The following is a 22,607-nucleotide window of genomic DNA, read 5'->3' on the forward strand; positions in this document are numbered from 1 at the left end:
ATTGAAATGTAAACAGGCACAAAGTTAAAAAATAATAAAATGTATTATGTCACAAATTTCTGTATCTTACCCAAGAATTCTATATGTTCATGTGAATTTGCCATTAAACTGTTAATTTAAACCGTATATACAGTATCATTGCTTAGAGTTTGGAGGAGGAGAAGAAAATCTACAAAAAGACGATACTGCATTTATGAATTTAGTTTCATCATCAGCTTTATGTTTTTATGCCTTTGCGCTGGTGGCTGGAGGAATTATTTCCTGCTACCTTGAGGGAATTTCTTCAAATTTGGTACAAACATTCACTCGAACTCAAAGATGAACCAATAAGCTTTCAGTGGCCTAAGGTCAAAAGTCATGGTGACCTCATATGAGTCTGGTAAAAAAATGTATGTTCGCTGAAACTGCACTGGTTGGTGGAGGCATACAACTGCACAGCAGTAATTCTACTTCAGTTCGGTATTTACATTAAATCACTTAGAGTGAACAATAAATAAGTATTTTATCATTATTCGGGCTTGTGATTGAAGCTCTTTCAGGCCTCTGCTGGTTTCAGAGCACACGTGATCCCCTTCCATGACATTTCAGTGTGGAAAAGCAAATGTGGATGAATATTCTCACTGAACGAGGCAGAACAGAAGCAGACCTCCCTGCGCGCTGTTGTTCTTGCAGCTGAGCTACATACACAGCCTGTAGCTCTTCCTCACCGGCATCGTGTGAGATCCGAGCCCTGCCTATAAATCTCATGCTTTTACTGTGGCTGCACGAGGAGGCGATGTACCGCAGAGCAGCCCACTGCAGGGCCTCTCACACAATCATTAGATTAACAACACAAACACAAACCACTGCTCAGCAAGTGCTGGTTCTGAGTGCCAACTCTGCCCCTATACACACTGCTCTGTGACGGTGGAAATGAAATGTGAGGCATGGTCCGAATGAAGGAATAATCGTCCCACAACATTAAATCATGGAATAAATGGACTGATATGATAATAAATTATATTATTATTCATAAAAAAGTGCAGGTACTGAAGGACATGATATTTTCAGGGGCTTGTTTGCAAAATGTGAATGGAGGAGTGAGACTGTGTCTGTCACTTCCTTTATGCACTTTCACTCAAAGTGAAAATTATATTCTACTCCAACTCATAAAAGAATAAAAATGGGAGCATAGTTAGTCATATATTTTAAGTATAGCATATGTAACGTGACAGTGCGGAGCTGTGAGAGTTTCCATTGTCTGTGTGTGTTCACTGGTGGGACTGAGGTTGGAAACAACCATAAAATAGTTAATTTCCAGCTCCCTGGAAAAACATGAGAAATCTCTTGTTGTCAAACTTAAATCTCTTTCGATCGCTTTTCACTCTTTTCTGCTGGTGGAAGCAGAGGAGTGTAAAATGTTGCTCAGACGTTGATAAACTACTGTTTAACTACCCGAGCTGCTGTTCATTATGTTATTAAGTCTTCTAAATGTTTACATATGGGGAATCTCTTATAGCAAGTTCAGATTTGAGAAATCTTTTGCAGAAACTGTATCATTTACCACTATCTTTGTTCCCTGAAGTCAAAATAACCATGCCTCAAATAACCATACAGTCAGTTTGTCAGTCTGACGTTTATTTTTTCTCTACCATTACCAAGTACTGTAAAAGGCGCAATGCCGTGGTACAACCAGATCTCGGCTGATGTTCCCCACAAGTTAAGAACAAACAGAATTAAATGTATTTATCATAATAAAAGCAACAATAAAAAAATTAAAAAAAACACAGCCACACAGGGACAAGTTTCAACTCAAAAGTACATTAAAATTCTGCATAAATTAGAAAGCAATATTCAAGAGAGGTAATATAAAACTGTACATGACAATACATTTGCAATACATTACAAAATTTATTCAAAAGAGGCAAAATAGCACCATGAAATAAAAAAATCTCATTGAAAACCAAAAACAGCAAACGGTGAAAGCACAGGAGGCACGGCGAGCTTTGTCAACAGTCGGTGGTCTGTGTTGATATAACAGCCCGGCGGTGCACTGTAAAAGTACAGAAGGTGTTGTACTAGTGTGCCTTCATGTCATCACTTTGCTCACTGTGTTATGTTTCGATCAAGGGAATGAAATTTGTTAAAAGGTTTTTGTAAAATCATGTATTACTCTATGTTTTATCATGGTGGCATGATGCTTGCGACGGCCTTCTCTTTCTACGTTTCTCCTTCTTCAGTCACAGGATCCTAACTAATCATCTGTTGCATGAATTCCCTCCCACATAATCCCAGTTTCCCCTCCTCCTCCCACTGACCCTCATCTCTCTCTTTTTACTGGCATGTCATTGTCATTAAAAACCTCCCTCCCCTGACATGTTGAGGTGTTGTGAGGAGTTGTACAGTTGTTCTGTCCTTATATCTGCGTGTTCTTTCATTCACAGAAGGTTGTTGGAGATGTCCCGTTGGTGGTCGAACAAGTCCTCCACCTCTGCACTGTACGCATCACCTGATGAAAACAGACAAACAAGAGAATGGGAATAAACAGCAGCAAATGATGGTGGAGGTATATAGTGTAGTATGCTGAAAACGAGATGGTGTTTGTGAACAGATGAAGTCACAGCACTCTACCTGCGTGGCATCCAGACATGTAAACTCGGGCTCCGTCGTACTTGCAGCGACAGCGCATCACGTTGTTCTGGAAATCCGACTCAGCCATGTCTAAGGAAGGGTTGACCTCCACCTGTAGAAGAAGAGAGAGCACAGATGAGATGCTGCGAGGTTTAATTCAGTCATTCTCCCAACAGTTGGCTAAAGTTTCTGAACCATGCAGGAGGATTAGCATTCAAAGAGAAGGTCCTGTCCTTTGTCCAGAAAAAGCATTTGATAGAGTTGAGCAGTAATACCTAGTGCCACATTATACTGGATTTAAAGACATTTATCTTCCTTGGAAATTATTATTTAGTCTTTCAAATTCCTTGGTAATCTGAAGCTTCCCTGTTACAACAGGAAAGATGAGCTGGAAGTCTTTATTTCCCACTATGGCTTTGTTTAAAGTTTTAGGAAATTATATTGGCACCCCTGAAACTCACTATTTAACAGGTTATTGATTGAATCCATAGGAAAAAACATTTCTTGACCATGAGTAGCGACTCCTTGTAGTCTCCACTTAAAGCACTTTTCTTAATTCTAGATATTGCAAGTAAAGGACCAAGTGAGAAAGTATCACTTTACTTCAGACAGTAAGAAACTGGTTTTCCATAGGGCCACCCGAGAAGCCACAGGATTATTGTTCTCCCCTGTTCTATATGGCTCATGGTGTATAAATTGGCGGTTGAAGCAATGCATGACATCACTTTCCACTGTTATCACCATGCAAGAAAAAAGGCTCTGAGATGGAGATGACAGTTTTGGGTTTGGATTAAGTTGCAGCCTATCATTAGGCTGTAGCCATGGTTGGTTGCCATGGTTTGTTGTTTTCCACCCTGTCTGTCTGCCTGCCTTATATATATATAAGAAAAGCACATAAATGAATTTTCCTGATGCACACATCAAACAGATAAGCTGACCACATATACAATAAAGCCACCCAGATGTAAATTTGTGGTAACAATTATATTTACAGAAAAAGATTTAAGATGTAAAATGTACATAGTAATTATTATTTTTCTTTTATATTTTAAGCCAAATTTGTTGGGGAGAAACTCTACCTATTAATTCCACAAATTTCAGTCTGTCTTTATTTCTGTCTGTCTGTGGAACAGTCATGAGAGTCAATGAGCCTGATCTCCGTCATGGCGACAACATTCATAGACACATTTCGTCTTGGCAAATTTTCTTCAATGTTAAAATTTGTTTCGTTGTAGTAATGCTTTATACGGAGAAGAAATACAGTGCTTTTATTTTTGAAAAGTTGTGAATAGGTCTGAAGATTGTGTTGATTGTTTAACAGAACTCTGAAATATTCGACATGCAATGTATGAAAAAAAGCAGTTAAGTAAATCATTTTAAACTCATATATAAACCACACACACAAACAGTAACAAGGCAAATTCAGTTCATTTTATGAAAAACATTGACTATAAAACCTTCATTGCCGATAAACCAGGAAGGATGAACGCAAAGTTTTCTAACTGCAATATGCACCATAGACTGTTTATAACTTTATACTTTATTGTCCTAGTGAAAAATAACATATTAAGGTGGTTGCAGTTGATGCTCTTTTAAAAGCTCTTGTAATAACGTAAAAAAAAAAAAGGCCCGCAGCCTGTTTAAGAGAACAACGACAGGTCGTCACTGTCATGTGAAAGACTGAGGTTGTGCAGCTGATTTTTTAAATGATGGAGCAATCAGGAGCAGTCAGGCTGAGGTGGACGTGACTCATGGCTTTAAATGTATGCTTCTAAAAATGGCTCGCTGCATGAAAGACAAGCGTTCGCGCCCTCCCTCAATCTCTCACTTCTTATATAAATTTACGAGCAGCTCAACTACTGTTGAACCATAATAACCACCGCAAACTGCTGCTGGTTCGCATCGTCATGGCGTCGGTGGATCCCTGCTTTGTGACAAATATGTGTGGTTTGATCTCTCCAGACGGGGCTGGTCACACGTGTGCAGGCTCACAGGGCTCTGAGGGACCCCTCCTGCATGTAGTTTGCATACGGTTCACACGTGTGCACACACACATCAAGCGTGAGCATCATCGTTTTATGTAAACACTCCGAAAATAATTAGAAACTGTAAACATCATGGCTGTCAGGAAAAAATAGAACAAATGATAGAGAGGGAGGACATGTGAGAAGGTCACCACAGCAGAGTGGATGAAACAGCACAAGTTCAGCTCTCAAACACAAAAACTCCCTGTACAAATGTGCTGAGGGAGCTTTTCCACTGCCACACTCTCTGAGAGGGTGTAGTAATAGCAGGTCTACTTTCTATATAAATCCAGACTAAATTCACTTTCCCTAAATACGCACACGCCCTCCAAACTACATACGTACATACTGTACACCTGAGTGGCTGCAGGCCCAGCCAAGAGCCATTTAGCTGAAATTATGGTCTTTTATCACAGCTCTTATCTCATGTGCGCCTTCAGATGTTGAAACACAAACCCCAGTTGTTTGCCCTGTTCTTTTCTTTTTCCCATTTTCTGCCCATTCTCAGAGGTTGTTTAGGTTCACTGACGCTGTATCACCATGGATATTGAAATGTGGACTGCTTTTTCTTCTATAGCCAACTGAACGGAACTCCAGCAAAGCTCTTTCCTTTTCTCGTTCTTTTCCTGTCTCTCTCCCTCTGGCCAATATAAAACAGACAAGCATGTTGCTTCTTCCTTCTCCTTTTTCGATGGAAAATGAAATATTAATCGGTTTTAAGTTATGTTACTATGTATTTATGTTGCAATGTTTCTTTGCTTTTTTCTACTACTTCAATTGCTGAAATCTAATTTGTGATCTTTTCTCAACAAATGTATTTTTGTCTCACCTTTTAAAAAATGTTCAAAATAAACAGAACTATACTGCCGCTTCTTTCCTTTACACGCACACATTGACACTTACAACAATAAGATACTTTAAACCAAACATAATGACCTCCTTCCTTTTGATTTCCTTTGCTTTTTTTCCTTTTGTTTTGTTTTGATGTTTTTTCCATTTTTATTTTTTTGATGTTGATTAAGTCTGGTTAAGTCTCGTTTCCTCTCTTGTGTTGTGCTGTGTCTTTGTGTCGGTCCACAGACTGTGTGTCATTTAGGTGCTGAATGAATCTCCTGACCTGGAAGATGTATTCGCCAGGTCGTACGTCTGTGATGTCCACCCACTGGCAGTCGATGTCGTGGCGGTATGTGTCCCAGCAGCCAACTGAGATGCCCTGCTCTCCCATGTTGTAGCAGGCATAACGCTTATGGATACCTAGAGGAGAAAAAAAAGTCTGAATTATATGAAGAGAGATAAAAAGAGATTATGATGTGAAAATTCTTTGACGTCAATCACTGTGGATTGGGATTCCTACCAACAAGCTGAAATTATAACAAAAATGATTTAAAGAGCCAATCCTATTTTTAAGGACATTTAAAGTGAATAAAAAGGATTTAAGCGGCATAAAACTGTCTGGGCTTTGTGAAGCCACGATGAATTTAGGCTTGGCCTCCGATCTTACAGCCGACTTTGTGGGATTTCAGCTTTGAGCTTATATGTATTTTCGATTCTCTCGTTTGTCACGATCCTGCTCGTTTGTCACGATCCTGCCAGATTTCCCTCAAAACGCAGATGTACAAAACATGACTCTGCAGTCCCTCTCACCTTCGGGGCAGTAGGTGTCCTCCAGACAGAAGCTGGCTTTGTGACCTTCAGCCACCTTGGTCCCGTTGAGGGTGAGCAGATCATAGTGGGTGAACACCTCAATGCTGTGGTAGTGCCTGAAAATGGGATCAGTGTGGAAAGATTAAGACATGATAAAAAAAACGACAGAAAGAAAGATTTCTATTGATTCTACTGCTGTTGTTTCTGTTGATCATCTGTTTCCTGATGTTCATTTGAAATACATCCGTCATAAATCCCGCTATGTTGCTGTGAAGGCGTCAAATAGACACTAACAACAATTGTAAAAGTACATATTGGCAGGTAGGTATCACTTTGGTGTTGCCCTTTCTCTCATTACAGAACCGTTCCCAGGGCAGTTTCTACCAAAGCTGGGAGTCGAACCGTGTGTTTGCTGGTTGTGGAGGTAGTGATTGTGTTGTGGCTCGAGGACACAACACGCTGTGCCTCTTTTTTTTTTGGGACACACAACCACAACCGCTGAGATAAGAGGCCAGGCTGCTGCGACTGCACTCATGGCTGACTCTAACAACTGGGTGACCGGGGAGGAGGATGTTTATTGTAAACATCATTTTTGTTTATTTACAGTCCAGATCGCAAAAATATAACTGCAGCACGCTGCACCCATGATCTGATTTCACTCACCAAATCTTAAAATCCTCAATCATCTCCTGCTGCAGACATTTCGTTTTTTTGACCTCTGGTAGCAACTTTGTTTTTTTGGCTCCTTTTTCTTGCGCCAGCTCATAATGATGCCCGTTGCTGTGCCATGAAGGAGTTCCTCTCTTCCAACCAAACCCTGCAGCAGCTAAAATCACCACATAGTTACTCCCTATCTGGTTGAAGGCGTAAAATAAGCAGCTGCTGATTCAAATGAAAACCTTACAGTTACCATTTTTGACCGAGGTGGATCTCGTGCTCGAGCTGGTTTGGAGTCGAGCGAACCCTTTAAGAACCAGTTTTACTTTTCCCCTCGCTTGAACCACCATAAAGCCATTTGTCACTGTACATCACTCTATGCATATCTGATTTACCAGTAACATTAGCAACAACTTCAAGCAAGACGTCAACAATGGCAACTCCACTGTCTCTTTTCAAGTGTTGCTCCATGGACGACTTCTGCTTCATTTTGGCATCGGTACTTAAAGATATTTAGTCTTCTTCACACACGGTGTATGGTGTTGGCAATGTTTCGGTTTGTCTTGGTCTTGTTGTTCATGATAATCCAGTTCTATCTTCTGAACCAGCTAAGTGTTGGTGGCAGAGTCAAACCTGTTTTGTTTGGCTGTCGAAACTCAAAAAAACTGGTTAAAGATTAGGTAGTGGCTCTAAACCGGTATTCTCTGTGAAACAATGGCAGGAGCAAACAAATGTCTGGTTTGTGGATGCTCTAACTGATCTTACCTGTGGCACTGGTGCCAAACCCAGCTTTCTCTGGTGGCTCGGGGTCGGAAGTCGGCGCAACCCATGTTCATGATGCGGGAGGAGAAGCGCAGCAGGCGGCGGTGTCCGTAGGGCCAGTTCATCCTGGCGGCGGAGGAGGACAGGCAGTTCTCCTCATTGGCGCAGGTCAGCAGATGCAGGGGTCGATCCTCCAGGTAGGCCGTCTCTTGGACGAGCTGAGCGTCCAGTACAAGGTCGGGTGCAGCTGCAGGGGGTCAAGACTCAGAGTTTACTTCACAGTCGCTGCACAACAAATACAAATGTGTCCACGTGTTTGCTGGTGTTGGACTCACTCTCTACACACGTCACTCCTGCCGCTTTGCCATCTCCTCCTCTGGGACAGTAGAGGTTTGTGTTTCTGCGACACTGCTGGATAGACATCTCAGTGCCGATGCAGTGACTCCCACTCAGCACCACCTCCCCGGCATCTGAGGAACCAGGCCAATACCAGGTTTCCTGCACGGAGACATTCACATGTAAAACCACTCATTTGGCAGTTGTTTTAAACACTTCTGGAATAAGATGGGAAAAATTGCCGAGGCTGCTATAAATAACAAAACCTCCTTTTAATAGTAGCTATCAGTGCACATTATCACAGTTTCCACTCTTTTTCACAGTTTTAAAACAGCGTGTTAAATGTTCCCAGCACCCCCCTCCCCAAAACCCACTCCCGCTGCCCTTTCCATGCACACTTCTATTTTCAGTTTGTTTGCTCTGTGAATTTCTCCCGATCTCTCTTCACCTCACTTTCCCTATTTTATTTTGGGTGCGCTGGAAGTGGACGTTTGAGAAGCCTGTAATTATCTCGGGCCTCGGTAATAACACAGCACAGACACACAAACAGTGGGACAGCGAGACGAGAGAGAGAGAGAGAGAGAGAGAGAGAGAGAGAGAGAGAGAGAGGAAATGCAGGAGCACAAAAGCTGTAGCACTATGTCGTTTTTACCTGATGAGCTCTTGAGGCGAAGCCCAAGCCGAGCTGTCGACACACCACCATGGCCTCATTGATGCCCCAGTTCTCGCTGCAGACGGAGCCCCAGCGCTTCACTCCTCCGATCTCCATCAGCACCTCCACGCGGCCCTCTGCTGGCTCTCTGCCGCCCGCCAGGCGCACCTGAATATGGAGGGAGGGGAAAGTGTTTTCTTGTTGACACAGCTCGATACCTGTCTGTGGCAGTCAGTCATGCGTGCTGCTCACCGTGGTCTGCAGGCCAGTGTTGGGCACGTTGCAGCGGATTGCTACATCCTGGTTGTGTTTGCAGCTGTAGAGGGGCACCGGTCTGTAGGTGCACTCTGTAATCGACCTCTCCCTGCCCGTGCACTGGACGCTGTTCATGTGGATGGGACCAGTACCTATAGAAGAGGGACGTGGACAGTTGATTGACTCACATGTGACTAACCACATGCAAAAAGACACACACGCACACACGGTACATTAATGTCTCCTAAACCTGATGGCTCTGCAGCCACAGATGTCCACAGAGAGGGATTTAAAGCCCAGACATGATCGGGACCTCTGATGTGGCTCTGAAACTGAGCTTAACCAGAGAGCTTTCTGTCCAAATTACTGTACTCAGAGCAGCACACGGCACACCAGGGCCATGCTTTATAAACCAAAATAGATACCAAAATGGCAAAACGGAGGAAAAAACTTTGAGCACATCAGTGTTTGTGTAGGTGTGTGAGGCCCAGGCTTATGCTCTATAAAGCCCTATAATTTGGCCTTAAATAGCTAATGATGTCAACAAGTCTAGCTTCAAGTTCTCTGACTGCGCTGCCTATGGGCCCCCACTTGCCTCCTGCAATGCACACTCATCTCTTATACCTCTTTTACACCAAAAGTAGCAGGTACACGCAGGTAAACCCACTAAAAAAAGGCATTCGACTTCTTTCCCATTGCCAGTAGAGTTTCAGTTTTTTCCCCTGGTGCATCGTGTTTGATGTCAAACTGAGGCACTCTCTCATCTTGCTGTCTTGCCAAAAACCAGTAAAAACCTGTGTCTACTGCAGAGTTGTTTGACCCAGGACTAAATGTTGATTGTATCCATTCTCATTGCAGACAAAAGCCAGATGTAAGCGGGTGTTGTTTTTTTTACCGGTGGAAAAGAGGCTTTATACAGTATCACATATTTACACATCTTTGCTAAACAGGCCTTAGGCATTGTGATCCACAGCGCTGCTTAGTGACATTTAACCACGTGCATTATTGAGCAAACAGCACCATAGCACCTAGTTTAACTAGGCCCTAAAAGTACCACTCTAATGGTTTCCATCACTAGTTCATTAAGTCAAGTAGTGAGAGGGAAACGTGCTCCACCATTATAAGATGCTATGTGCTCATTTGAGCAGAAACATAATGGGAGTAAATAAACGTGATTACAGAATTACTGCAGAGGTGCAACAAGGAGAAAAAAAAGGATGATAACTGAGTGTGAGCAAGTCACCACACTATCTCAGAGGAAACGGCTTCACTCTATTATTGCTGTGCAATTTACTGACTGTATTTTCATTGCCCACAACAAAAGCAGGGTCAAAATAATCCCGCCTCTCTGAATGTTTGATCGTGCTCGGCACTGATTGCCTGACATCCCGGATTTCAAAGCGGCACTGACTTTTCACATACAACAGGTTTATTTTGAAAACAACACACGGTCTCTGGAACCTCCGAGCACAGTTTACCCTCCTATAATTGGTCATGGGTAGAGTTCCCCAACAATCAGCTTCTTCAAAAGAAGTAGAAGTGAGGCTGTAAACATCGCTCAGGGTTTATTTGTCTGCTCAGGCCCATGGTTCTCAGTGTGCTGCGTTTCGGAACAGGCATTTAGCCCAAGGAGTGTTTAGTCTGAAGGAATCACTGAGCTAAACTGATCGTGCTCAGGATGCATGGTGAATTCAGGCACTGCTTCAAAGTCTGTGCCATTTAATCAGAAAATCAGATCAGCAGCTAGAGGCCTTTATTATACTCTATGATTTTTTAAATGAGGATATATGATATCATAGGAGGACAAATAAACTCCCAGTTATAGTATAGGTTAAACATCCTGTGCAAACGTCTCACTTGCAACATTGAGCAAATCTTGAAAGTACAGTTCTTTATATGCCTTTAAGAACACTATATTTGTAAGTATCCTCTCCTACCCTGTCCCAGCTGAGCCTTAGTGAGGGCCTCTCTGGCTGTCCCGAAGCCCAGCTCTCTGCAGGCCACGCTGGCTGCAGGCATGTCCCACAGGTGGTCACACATGGTGCCCCACTTGCCCTCTATCAGCACCTCGACACGGCCCTCCCCAAGACGGGGCCCCGCCTTCAGGCGCACAACAGGCTGCAGGGGGAAAAAAAGGGTTAGGGTGAGAAATTTATCAACTTGTGCTGCGTAAACACCAAAAACAAAGCAAATTTCCGTGTTTGGCCGCAGGGTCATTTGTGTGGTACCTGCTTAAGCAACAAGAGTAAACACAAGCCGAGAGTATTCCTTCGCTCTCCTCCAGGAAAGAGGAGAGGAGGGCTACTGAAGTGACTACAATTGCTGCGTTGAACCTAATGTGGAAATGTCGATTTGTTGTGTGTGGGTCCACAAAGACCATCCAGAGAATTTCACTGTCTCCTCCAGAGACCACGCCTGGATGAGTTTTTCACTTAAGTTCAAATATTTCAACTGAGGTGCTTTACCTGAATTTTTAGTGTTTGCATTAACTTTGTGTGTAATCTCTTTGCTCTGCATTTGGTGTGAACACAGCTCTCTTTCAAAAGGTTTACTCTTTTGTTTCAAGGTTAAATATGTAACAAAACAACTAAAACTGTTACATTTTTTTGTGAATTGTGTACTTACACATACAAATACAATACATACAAATATAAATACAAATAAGTGTATTAATGGAAGTACTTTAAATTTTAACACTTTAGTTCACAATCAAGTCGATGTGCTCCTTCACACTGACCGGCACGGCAGGGGGTGCAGGTGCTCTTCCATAGCGTGTGAACTGGTACCCGGGGACGCAGCGGACCACTGCATGCATGCCCCTGTTGCACGGGACATCATTCCTGGGGAGGGACAGCTGCGCCTGGCACTGAGACAAAGACGTCTCCACACCCTGACACTGCACTTTCTCCACCCAATAGCCCTTTTTACCAATCTGTGTCCGCAGCCTTGACGGGGACAGGAGAGAGGGACACGAGAGGCATATTTGTGGTTTGTCACATTACTCGTTCTTTGTACAGAAAACATAAATGATTTTAAAAGATGTTAACTTTACCTGGAGGACGGGTCGGCTATCTTAGAATCCCACAGTTTCCTGAGAGACAGAACATTGGGGTTACAACTGTGCGTCTCTACATTTGGCTTAACAACTTGTTGTCCTACACACCCACAGTCTGTGCTCCTCCCTATCAATCAAACCCTAACTAAACAAACTGAAAGTAGATGAATATATGAAGGAGACGCAACCTGCCAGAGAGGGTGTGTATTTTTCTGGGTAAACATAGTCCTCATGTAAGGCACAGGAGTGAGAAAAAGAGAGAGGGGAAATTTGCATTTCTTTCTCTCTTCTCTCCGCCACTGTCATGTCATGATGTCTTTTTTAACCTTCCACTTCTACATTCATGGGTATTTCTGTTTCTGTGTTTGTCTATATGTCTACGGTGGATGTCTGGTTTTGTGGTGACAAAAATAAACTAAGTTATGAATAAACCACTATACATTAATCCCGGCATGAAGCCTTATTGAGGTCTGCCAACTTCAACAGGGTTTTCAAAACTGTGTCTAGTTTCGTGGGTATTACCATAAACTAGAGTCAAATTCTAAAGGGAAACTGTGTATACTCAAATGAGGCCCCCTATGACTGGGCACACACACACACACCATGCCAAAACCTAAAGCAGGGAAGAAGAAAAACAGGAGAATTCAATAAAAAGAATGATTCACAAACCAGGCAGCGTCGAGGAAGTGTCCTTCTGCTGCACACACACACACACACACACACACACACACACACACACACACACACACACACACACACACACACACACACACACACACACACACACACACACACACACACACACACACACACACACACACACACACACACACACACACACACACACACATCCAGCATGACCACAGACAGGTGCAGTGTGACTGACGCCCCTCATGAATGTGCTTGAATTAAATGAGTCAGGACACAGAAGTATAGACTGGAGGTGAGTTTACTATACAACCAGATTCATGATGCAATTAAATATTTAAAACGGGACATGTTTCCTCTCCAGGAGATGCCCTGTACCCTGGTGTTCCACACGTTACTATCCAGTCCCAGTGTTGAGATGAGAAATGCGCTTGAGGCTTGAACCTGAGCCAGAGGAACTACTGTATGGAAGATGTGAACCACAAATCATTTTTATAATCCAAAAACAGGCCTTGGAAGGGGAAACGTGTATTTATGATTTATTTCATAGGACATTTCCACTCGCGTATAAGTTTAAACTGGTACATATTGCTATTTTGTGAGTTCTGCTGCAGTCCAACAGTGATGAAATGTAATTTAGACAACCAGTCTAGACTGCAGGACTCCATTCAGTTCAACCTTCTCTTCTACAATGTGCAGATTCAAAGAAGTTTTTTTAAATAATTTGTATATCTTTATTTGGTCACAAATTTTGGACATATCATTGACATATCATGACCTGGTTGATCATGGTATGTTAGGAAGCAGTTGTATAAAGTAAAATGTAGGTCCAATATGATCTCTACCAACTCCTGCTACACTCCACTGCAGTTTGGTGCCAAACAGGTAGCGTGCGGTGTGTTTTTAAAAGCTTTTTCACTGCAATTAGCTGGGAATGGGGCAAGTTAGAGCGCTGACAGCCACCCCTTCTTTTCATATTTCTTTTCATGTTTCATTATCTGTGTTTGTTTCAATTCATTTACATCAACTTTATTTTTTGGTAAATTTTTTCCTCTTTGCTTCTTTGTTTCTTTTCTTTTCTCTCTTCTTCTCCTCCATCCTTCCCATTGCCCTTTCTTTTTTCTTCTAGTTTTCACCTGCTTTGAAAGCATAAACAATCTCTAAAAGCAGATTTGCTTCCACCTATGCATGTTAAATGTAACAATTGATATATGTAAGTGTGTGTTAGCCTGGGTCTATCTGCTTGCGTGTGTCTGTTTCATAACTTGGCTCTGAATCAAACAAGAGAGAGACAGACAGTGAGGGGGTGTTAGTTCAGGGTTTGGAGGGCAGGGAGTGGGGGGGGTGCTACCCATATAATTGCCTGCTCTGCTTGGCAGTGTCTGCTGTGCGGTCGAGCGGTAGCATGTTGGTTCACACACACCAGACATGGAAATATGCACGTACATATCAACTTTCCCTGCCTTGCCTCAGTAAAAACAAAGGTCTTTAAAAACCCCAGTCGTTACCCAACACTATGACTGCATGCTGGGAAACACAGCCAGTGATGTAAGACTGAAGTCTCTGTGAACTGGGCTACTTTTACGAGCATCGCCGAACTTCACGAGAAAAGGAAAAGCATGCTCTTTTGATTTTCTGACACACTTCAGTGGTCCTGCAGAGAGGAGAAAGCTCTGTCTGTGATGCTTTCACGCAGAAATGTAGGTTGGATCTGTATTAAGGTTATCTTCTCATAGGGAGATTGAAAGGAGGGGAGGTGAACCACAGCATCAAGCCTCAACACAACAAACGTGTGACCGCAGAACTGCTGCTGAATCCTGATAACCTGGAGAAGGCTTTCTTACTCCTCTGGATATTCAGCTCAATGCCAGTTCTTTATGCAACTCTGACCACACAAAACCATAAGCCACTGTGTAGAGAGGAGCTGACTGTCAGGAAAGCAGAGATAACCTATTATTATGCTGCATGAATGCAAAGCTGCCTGACTGGAACAATCGGCTCACGCAGGAGACAGCAGGTTGCCACACCGACTCGACAACAGCCTCTAGACAGCCCCATCAACCTCAATGGAACAAAACTCAAAAGGGTCATAACAAAGTACTTTCCATGAAATTTGGGATTTAGTATAATTGCCACAAAGGAATTAAACGTGGCCTTAAAAAGGGCTGTAACTGATGATGGGAGTCGCGAGAAGCAGGGGGTGAAAGTAAATTAGAAGAACTAAAGAAGTTACTGCCTGCCTCAAAGAGAGTGTGGATGTAATGAGGGGGGGGGCTGGAAAATGGCTTTAGCACTTGTCTTTTGTAAGCATGGCACAGTGGGAGAGTGTTTAAACATCTGTCAAAATGCACTGAGCAACTTAACAGGCTGAGACAAAAGCAGTCACACCAAAAAAACAACCACATGACCAGCGAGGGACATGCTGACACAGCAGAGTGCGGGTGCAGCAGGTTCAATTGAGCGAATATTCTACATTAGAGGATCTCTGAGACCATAATTACATCTGTTCAAGTGGACACAAACCCCAAAGAAGAGCAGGGCCACCGCCAGCACATGGGGGAGCACCAAAATGATGTGATGTGACTGAGACTGAGAGAGAAGACAGATGGCTACTATCACTTACGTTGAAACTGTGTATTGTCACCATTTCAACCTCAAAAACATTTTCAAAAGAACAGGACATCAAACAGGAAGTGATTATTGCACAGCTCTATTCAGGCAGGTGAGCAGGACAACTTTTGAGCTCGAGTACCAACTAGACGGGCACTCAGAGAAGGTATATCTCTATCCATTTTAACAGCCTATTTTGCAATGTGAAATGAAGTAAAAGAAATTCCTTGATCCGCCCGTTTACCCAAACCATCTCCGAATTTGAATGGGTTCTTCCTTGGGTTATGCCACACCCCTCCACCGAATTTCATGGAAATCGGTTGAGTAGTTTTTGCGTTATCGTGCGAACTAACAAACAAATAAACAAATGATGGAGGCAACAAAACTTAGCATCTACAGCAATGATGTTGTGGCTCTTGGAGGCTCAGCACAGGAATTCTTTCGGCAAAATGCTGAATACGTTTTTCCCTTTAGCAATGTCAGAAAGTAATGTTTGGTGTGTTCAACATCTATGTTGGTGTCCGTTTGGATAAAAATACATTAAGACAAGATGATGGCGCCAGATTAGAAGCTACTGTGTTGCAGTTAATACATTCAATCTTGAAAGAGACAACTTAATTTGACAGAGAAGTAAAAGAAGCCATGTCTCAAAATGGCTCTATGAAAAGTTATGAATTCATCGACTGGGCACTGGGCATCTGTACTCAAATTATATGCCAATCCATTTTAGAGTTGTCGAGACATTTGAGCGAAATAACAAACATAACGGGGGTGTAGTGGTTACAGCAAAAATGTTCCTGGTTTGAATCCCATGTTGGCTGGGGCCCTTCTGTGTGGAGTTTGCATGTTCTCCCCGTGTCAACGTACAACCTCACAGCTTCCTCCCACAGTCCAAAGACATACAAAGTGGTCGGGGTTAAGTTAATCGAAGACCCTCAAATGATATGCGGTATAGATAATGGTTAATAACCTCATAGTGGTGAAAGGTGAAAGCATTATTAAAGTCAGTTTCCTCTTCGGACCTGAGAATGACTTCAACAATTTTTCAAAGCCATCCACTTCCCAGTTGAGATATTTCAATCCAGACAAAAGTGGTAAACCAATATTGCTATCCCAGCCCCGCTGCTAGACAGACTAAAACTGTCTCTGACTAATCCGGTTTGCTCTGTTAGACCTTCAAAGGGGTACATTTGGAAAAACATCAACAGCATAAACATCTGACTCAAATACTTGATTTAAAGATGCCAGGGATGCTGCTTGCTCTTTTATGTTAACCCCCCCAAACCCCTTAGCTGTTTACTGTCGGACAAAAATGGCTGCCTGATTCATCTTCCACGGAGCCGGGTGGAAAATAAACAACATTCCCTGGCCGGGTCCCGTCCTTACGCAGACTGCTGGTTAGCTTCTTGGCACAGATATATGATGTTTCTCCAATCTGAGGTGTTTTTTAGTGTTGTTGTCTACATTAGCAATAGACTTAGAGGGTTAGCATGATCGACCACTGGACTCAACCATCTTTGCTTCATCTTTGACGTGTAAGGGCTTGTAGCGATGTGAAAAGGAACCCACGAAAGCACATGTGAGGAAAAAAATGGGTAAAAGTGAAGATTTGAACAAAGCTGCACCTGAACTACTCAGCTTTGAAAGAGCCCTGGAAGATAAGACGCTGTGAGAGAGTTTGTCTATTGGAGGCTATAAAAGCCGTGGTGGTGAACAGGGCAGCTGAGGAGAGGCAGCGTGTAAGCAGAACACAGGGGGTAATTATTACCAACATGTGGAGACAGATGGTGGAGAGCAGGCCAGCGGTCAGTACAGACCTTCTGTTGGCCAAGTCATAAAAAGACCTCTGTGGGCAGACAGACGGACACAAGGAGGGTTGTGTTTGCATGTGCAAAAGCGTGTGTGAGCGTGTTTGCGTGTTTATTTGTGTGTGCACGTGGATCTTGGACGTAGTTTATGTAAGGTCTCCGAAGTAGGGGTTGTATTAGCATGGGTGTGTGCATGTGAGGTATTGTGGTTTGGATGGTATGTGTGGACGAGCTTTGAAGGTTTGTGTAGGTGCTTGAGTGGATATTTATGACAGATGAGTTGGAATTATGGTGATAAAATCAACATAACAGACATTAACATGACACATTATTAGCATAGCCAGTATTTCATGTGTGAGGGGCAATGAAAGAGTTCTAATCCTGTTTATTCTTCGCTCTAGTCTTGCTGTTCTACTAGTTTTCTTATAAACGTTTCTTATAAATGTTTTTATTTCTTTAGTCTGTCTGAAAAGCTAAAAATAATTTCTGAAGTTTTATGTCGATAGGCTAAATGTGTCTTTATAGCTGTACTAACAAGAAAAAATGCGCATGCTATATTTTTTAACTATTTTTTTGCTGGGATTCAATAAGTTCTGATCCAATGTGGCTGTAGCTAATGAATGCTAATGAAAAATAAATCATTGTTTCTCTTTGTTGAAAAGCCAAGCTGTTTGATTGTTAAATGCGTATGTCCATACAGTGCACTGAAATCAGCAGCCAGATGTATCTATTTTTGTTCATATAAAAAACAGAATGATGGTACATCTTTTCAGAAATCTTTTATTGATCTTATTGAGTTATAGATGCTTATGACCCTGAACAAGGCAGCTACCAAACATGTCACTGCTTTACTATAGTCTGCTGTTGTTTAATCTGTGAATTTGTTTAATTTAATTCAAATTAAGTTCAGTTTAATTTAATTTGATTCCTCTCTGCTGAATGATTATTGACTTGCACAAAGTTCCCACTAGGAGCTTCTTAATTATATGAGATTAGAAACCATGTAAGGGAGGATTCATGTAAAGACACACAGCATGATGATGATGATAATCTTGTAGTCTGGATCCAACATTAATGACATACTCCCTCTCTCTGTTAGGGCCCTCTCAGCCCTCTCAGCCCTCTCAGCCCTCTCAGACCGGCCTGGCGGACAGCCGGGCTTGGCTAATGCCACAGTGGACATGTCATCATGCAAAGTGTGGTTGTACTAATGACAGCAGTTGTGGTTAACCACTACTACTGGGGGGAAAGGAACAGCAAACCAGGCACGGTGCCGCCTAATCTATGATAGGATGTGTAGTCCACCACACTTTTCCATCCCTTTCATAACACCACACGCATGCACGCACGCACACACACACACACACACACACACACACACACACACACTGACACATACACACTGACACATACACACAGTCTTACTCTCTCCTCAGTCCCTCTGCTATGTTCATACTCACTTGTAGCTGACTTGGTCAAACGCTTCTGCAGCAGGGAACCCTAACATGCCACAGACGACACGGCTGCTGCTCAGGTCCCATCCATGGTTACACACATGACGCCACCTCCCAGCATGCTTCACTTCCAGCACTCCCTCCGTCACCAGACCGCCACGGTTGCTGGACAGCACAGGCCGTAGACGGGCCTCCTCTAAGTGAACCCTCGAAGATCCCTGTCCACAAGAAAACATGCATGATATTTCAAAGAGTAGTTCTGCTGTATTTTGGTTGTTCTTTTTTATTGTAGGATAGAAATGGAAATAGAATGTTTAGAAAATAGAAAGAATAGAAATGGATCTTTGTCTCGCTTCCTATTTTACTCCATCCTCAAACTTCACCAACCAAGGTTTTGTCTCACACCCCAAAAACAAGATTCATTTGACATCAAAAACAACACATTGTTTAACTAAATATCTACCGACACCAAACAATCCAGAGGACGACAACATGAGATGTAGACGGTCTGTAATCATCACACTCTCTAATCATCTGCATTTCATTACATAGGCAGCAGGAAGGAAACTAACAGAAAACAAAGACTTTGCTTCAAGTGTCGGTTCACTTGTCATGACGAAAACAAAACTGTAAAGAATGTGTAAACTCTGCAAGTTGAAAAGAACTAAAACCAAACACAAGTGACAAATGTCTTGCAATTTCCACTGGTTTGGTGTGTAGAGCTACTGGCGGTTAAACTAAACTCCAGGCCGAACCGCCGCACTTGAACCGAAACTGTAGAAGGTTTGGTTTTAGGTTTGTCTCTAATTATACATGGCCACAAATGACATTTCAGTATGGAACTCTGAATAAGGCTAGTTTGGGCAACTTCTTTGGTGCAAGATTGTGTGAGTATTTGTGTGTGTTTTTTTACCTGTGTGTTATGTCCATCAGGCTCTGGATAAACAGGGTCTGGTTCAACATGGTTCCCACTGAGCTGCTGATTCCCCTCAGTCCTCCGCTCAGACTGGAGTTGGGAATGAGGCTGAGACTGCCGGTTCAGCTGCCCCTCCGCCTCCCGTCTCACTGCTTGCGGGTTGGTCCTCGACATCTCCTGCCTCTGCCTGTAGGATGCCCCGTTTGCCAGACGCGAGGGCAGCTGGTGCCCTTGTGGGTTCGCCTGCTGGCTCACTCCGGACCCGGGTCGATTCCGTCGCGAGATCTGGATCTCGTGGCCGTTTTCCTGTGGAGAGATGTTGCTGCGACGGGAAGAAGTTGGGTTGCGATGGAGGGCAATCTCATGGCCTCTTGAGTAAGAGGAGATGTGTTCTTCTGCTGGGGGTGAAGCTGGAGGGGACACAGACTGTGGTGGTGGGTTTCTCTGTCTTGGTTGGTTTGGCCGGTGCCTGGATGATGGAGCGGCCTCGTCCACAGAGGCAGGGGAGAAGCCAGGTCTTCTTTCTGGACTGCAGATGACCCCCAGGTCCTCAGCGTGGGTGCAGTCATTGATTCCCCACCCATTGGAACGGCATTCTCCAATAGAGACCTCATTGCCCTGGCAGCGCACATTGTCCAACCAGATCAGACCTAATGACAAGAAACAGCGCTAAGTCATGGAATCACGAGAAATAAACCAGATTAATGAGCAAGTTTGATGTTAACAACAAAATACTCTTGGTCAGACATAGACGACATGACCAAAAATTATATATCAAGATAAACATTTCCACATCAGTCGATGTTGAAAAATATCACGATAAATGTCATATTATTTTTATGAAGTTTTAAGGAAGATTGTGGTTTTAAACTCCTCTTTATAGACAGAGAATGAAACAGCAAAACATTTGACAAATCTGAGGTTGATCAATTATGTGTTATACCTCCTCACTGTGTTTGCAAAATGCATAACCAATATATCGATATATATATATATTTTATATTGCTATTGATGAAAATAACTTTGCAACAATTATTCATAATCTTTTATTGCCCAGCCCACCTTGTCCTTCACCAAACTTGGCACTGTGTGCCCAGGTGAAGCTGCTCTGAAAACCCAGCTGTCTGCACACCACAGTGGCCAGATTGAGATCCACCTCGTCGTCGCACACCGTCCCCCACGCTCCATTATAGAACACCTCCACACGTCCCTCATTTGCACTGCGCCGGCCCACGCCTGCAAGGCGTATGAGCGCCTCCTGGGCCGATAGTGGAGCGGGGCAGAGGAGAAGCAGGAGGAGTGTGGACAGGCCCCTGAGGCACAGCATCCTGGAGAAAAACAAGAGAATGAGGAGTTAGTAACTAGGAGATGATGTGAATAAAGCTGGAAGCTGCGTGAGGTAGAGCAGCAGATACAGAAAACAGCAAAGACACATGTTAAACAAGAGCCACATAAATAAATGTGCCTGTGTTGTCACAAAAATCCAAAAAATCACACAAAGCCATGGAACTCACATTCCGTGCTCAGACAAAACATATAATTAGAAACTTATCTTCTAACCCTAATGGGACATTCCACACTCAAATGAAAGATTGATAGGTGTTTTTATCCTTTTAAATAATCAGACTCTCTTAGGACAGCCAGAGGCCTGAGAAACACTGTGAAGACGCAGCCCTCAGTCTGAACCAGTCAGGCTGAAGGGAGTAGTAACTGAAGCTATAAGTAGCCTCTCCGTCCAGCCAGCGGAAACTTTGGCTTTCCGCAAACCCTCAAGGTTCAGCTGCATGGATTTAGCCAACAGACACAAAAGCAAATAAACACAGTCATAAAAATGTTCTCACACATAAATAACGCAGCAAGTCTTGGTTAATGAGCGATGATTAATTCATCCTCGGTCCAACTCTAAAACTGTTTTCTCTCCTAGTTAAGCGGAAGAGGTTGGAGAAAAGGAGCACTCTGAGGAAGAGGAGATGTGGAGGCCGAGTTAATCCAGCCAGAGGTCAATGGTCAGTGAAACTCTGCTTTACATATATAAAACATACACTCATACAAGACCATAAATATGTGAAAAGAAAAACAATAACTCAAGACTGACGTGATAACTCGTACGTAACGATAACTAAGCAGAAAGGACAGTGGATGAGATCAGGTGACCACAGGGATGAAATTGGAATCATAATGAAATATGGAAGAAACATAGATTGAAGCAAAAAGGTCAAAAGAATGAGACAAAGTGCAAAGTAAAAAGGAGAAGAATAAAACTGCTCAAGTTGAACTCACCTATCTGTTGGTCTCAGCTTGGAGTCACTGAGAGAAAGGAGGGAGAGAGCACTGGGGGGAAAGAAGGCAGCGAGTTTGGTCCTGCTCTCTCTCTATTCTCCTCTTTTCCCTCCCTCTGTCTTTTTCTGTCACTCCCTCACATCTGCTGCTTCATCCATCCCTCCCATTTTCTTTTAATCCATTAAATTAAGTAGCTTTTATTTTCTCCCTTTTCATCTCAGTGCTTTCCATCACCCATCAAACAAAATTTGGAGAAGGCAGACTGACCACGGAAATCCATTAAAACACAAAGGAATTAAAAAGCAAAATATAAATTTTTGTTGGTTCCTCAGATGACAGATTAGAATATCAACATTTTGATGATTGTGTGGTAATTAGTGCAGCAACGCAGACCTGTGAACGCTTGTTTTATCAACTTAACAGATTTTCAAATCAAACCAACCTCTTTTCTTGGAGTCACATGGTCGACACATGGGACACGTGAGTTCAACTTAAGATCATGATGTCATAAGGATATCAGTTGTTTTTCACACACATCCACACACACACACACACTTAAGTCAATGAATATTAATTTTATTGTCAGTGTGTCAGTCGTGCCCAGACACACACACACACACACACACACACACACACACACACACACACACACACACTTACACAAGCGAGCCCTGGCATCATCCCATACCCACAGTCAGTGGTGTCATGAAATAAATACTATGTGCAGTGAGAGCGGAGCTGCCCGTCTGAACTCTCTGTCTCTTCGCCTGAATTTCGTTTTCATAACATCCTCAGTCGTGGCACCTCCTCACTCGAAGGAAGCTGTCTAAGAATAGAGATGTATGGTGGCTACGTATTTAAATGAGCAAACACAGATATAAGTCCAAAATTTGTTC

At 43.0% G+C, this 22,607-nt stretch overlaps 1 protein-coding gene across 3 annotated transcripts; it reads right to left on the minus strand.

The window, feature by feature from the left end:
- Window positions 1-1,600: 1,600 nt before the first annotated feature.
- LOC117768569 (lysyl oxidase homolog 4-like) lies at window positions 1,601-22,277 on the minus strand. Of its 3 annotated transcripts, XM_034597080.1 has the most exons (16): window positions 21,712-22,277; window positions 20,494-20,759; window positions 19,523-20,081; window positions 19,429-19,486; window positions 18,522-18,733; window positions 11,993-12,031; window positions 11,678-11,885; window positions 10,878-11,058; window positions 8,938-9,092; window positions 8,686-8,853; window positions 8,033-8,195; window positions 7,701-7,944; window positions 6,279-6,394; window positions 5,752-5,888; window positions 2,611-2,722; window positions 1,601-2,488 (listed from the first exon to the last, which is right to left on the minus strand). In XM_034597080.1, the coding sequence occupies exons 2-16, from the start codon at window positions 20,756-20,758 to the stop codon at window positions 2,418-2,420; spliced, it is 2,688 nt and encodes an 895-aa protein (XP_034452971.1). In that variant the 5' UTR covers window position 20,759; window positions 21,712-22,277; the 3' UTR covers window positions 1,601-2,417. The 3 variants fall into 3 exon arrangements, with proteins under 3 accessions (XP_034452971.1, XP_034452954.1, XP_034452961.1); XM_034597063.1 differs by having other exon boundaries at window positions 19,429-20,081; window positions 21,712-22,276; XM_034597070.1 differs by lacking the exon at window positions 21,712-22,277 and adding an exon at window positions 20,992-21,157 and having other exon boundaries at window positions 19,429-20,081.
- Between the last annotated feature and the right edge of the window lie 330 nt (window positions 22,278-22,607).

This window comes from Hippoglossus hippoglossus, chromosome 1, assembly GCF_009819705.1.
Source record: "Hippoglossus hippoglossus isolate fHipHip1 chromosome 1, fHipHip1.pri, whole genome shotgun sequence".
Lineage (NCBI taxonomy): Eukaryota > Metazoa > Chordata > Actinopteri > Pleuronectiformes > Pleuronectidae > Hippoglossus > Hippoglossus hippoglossus.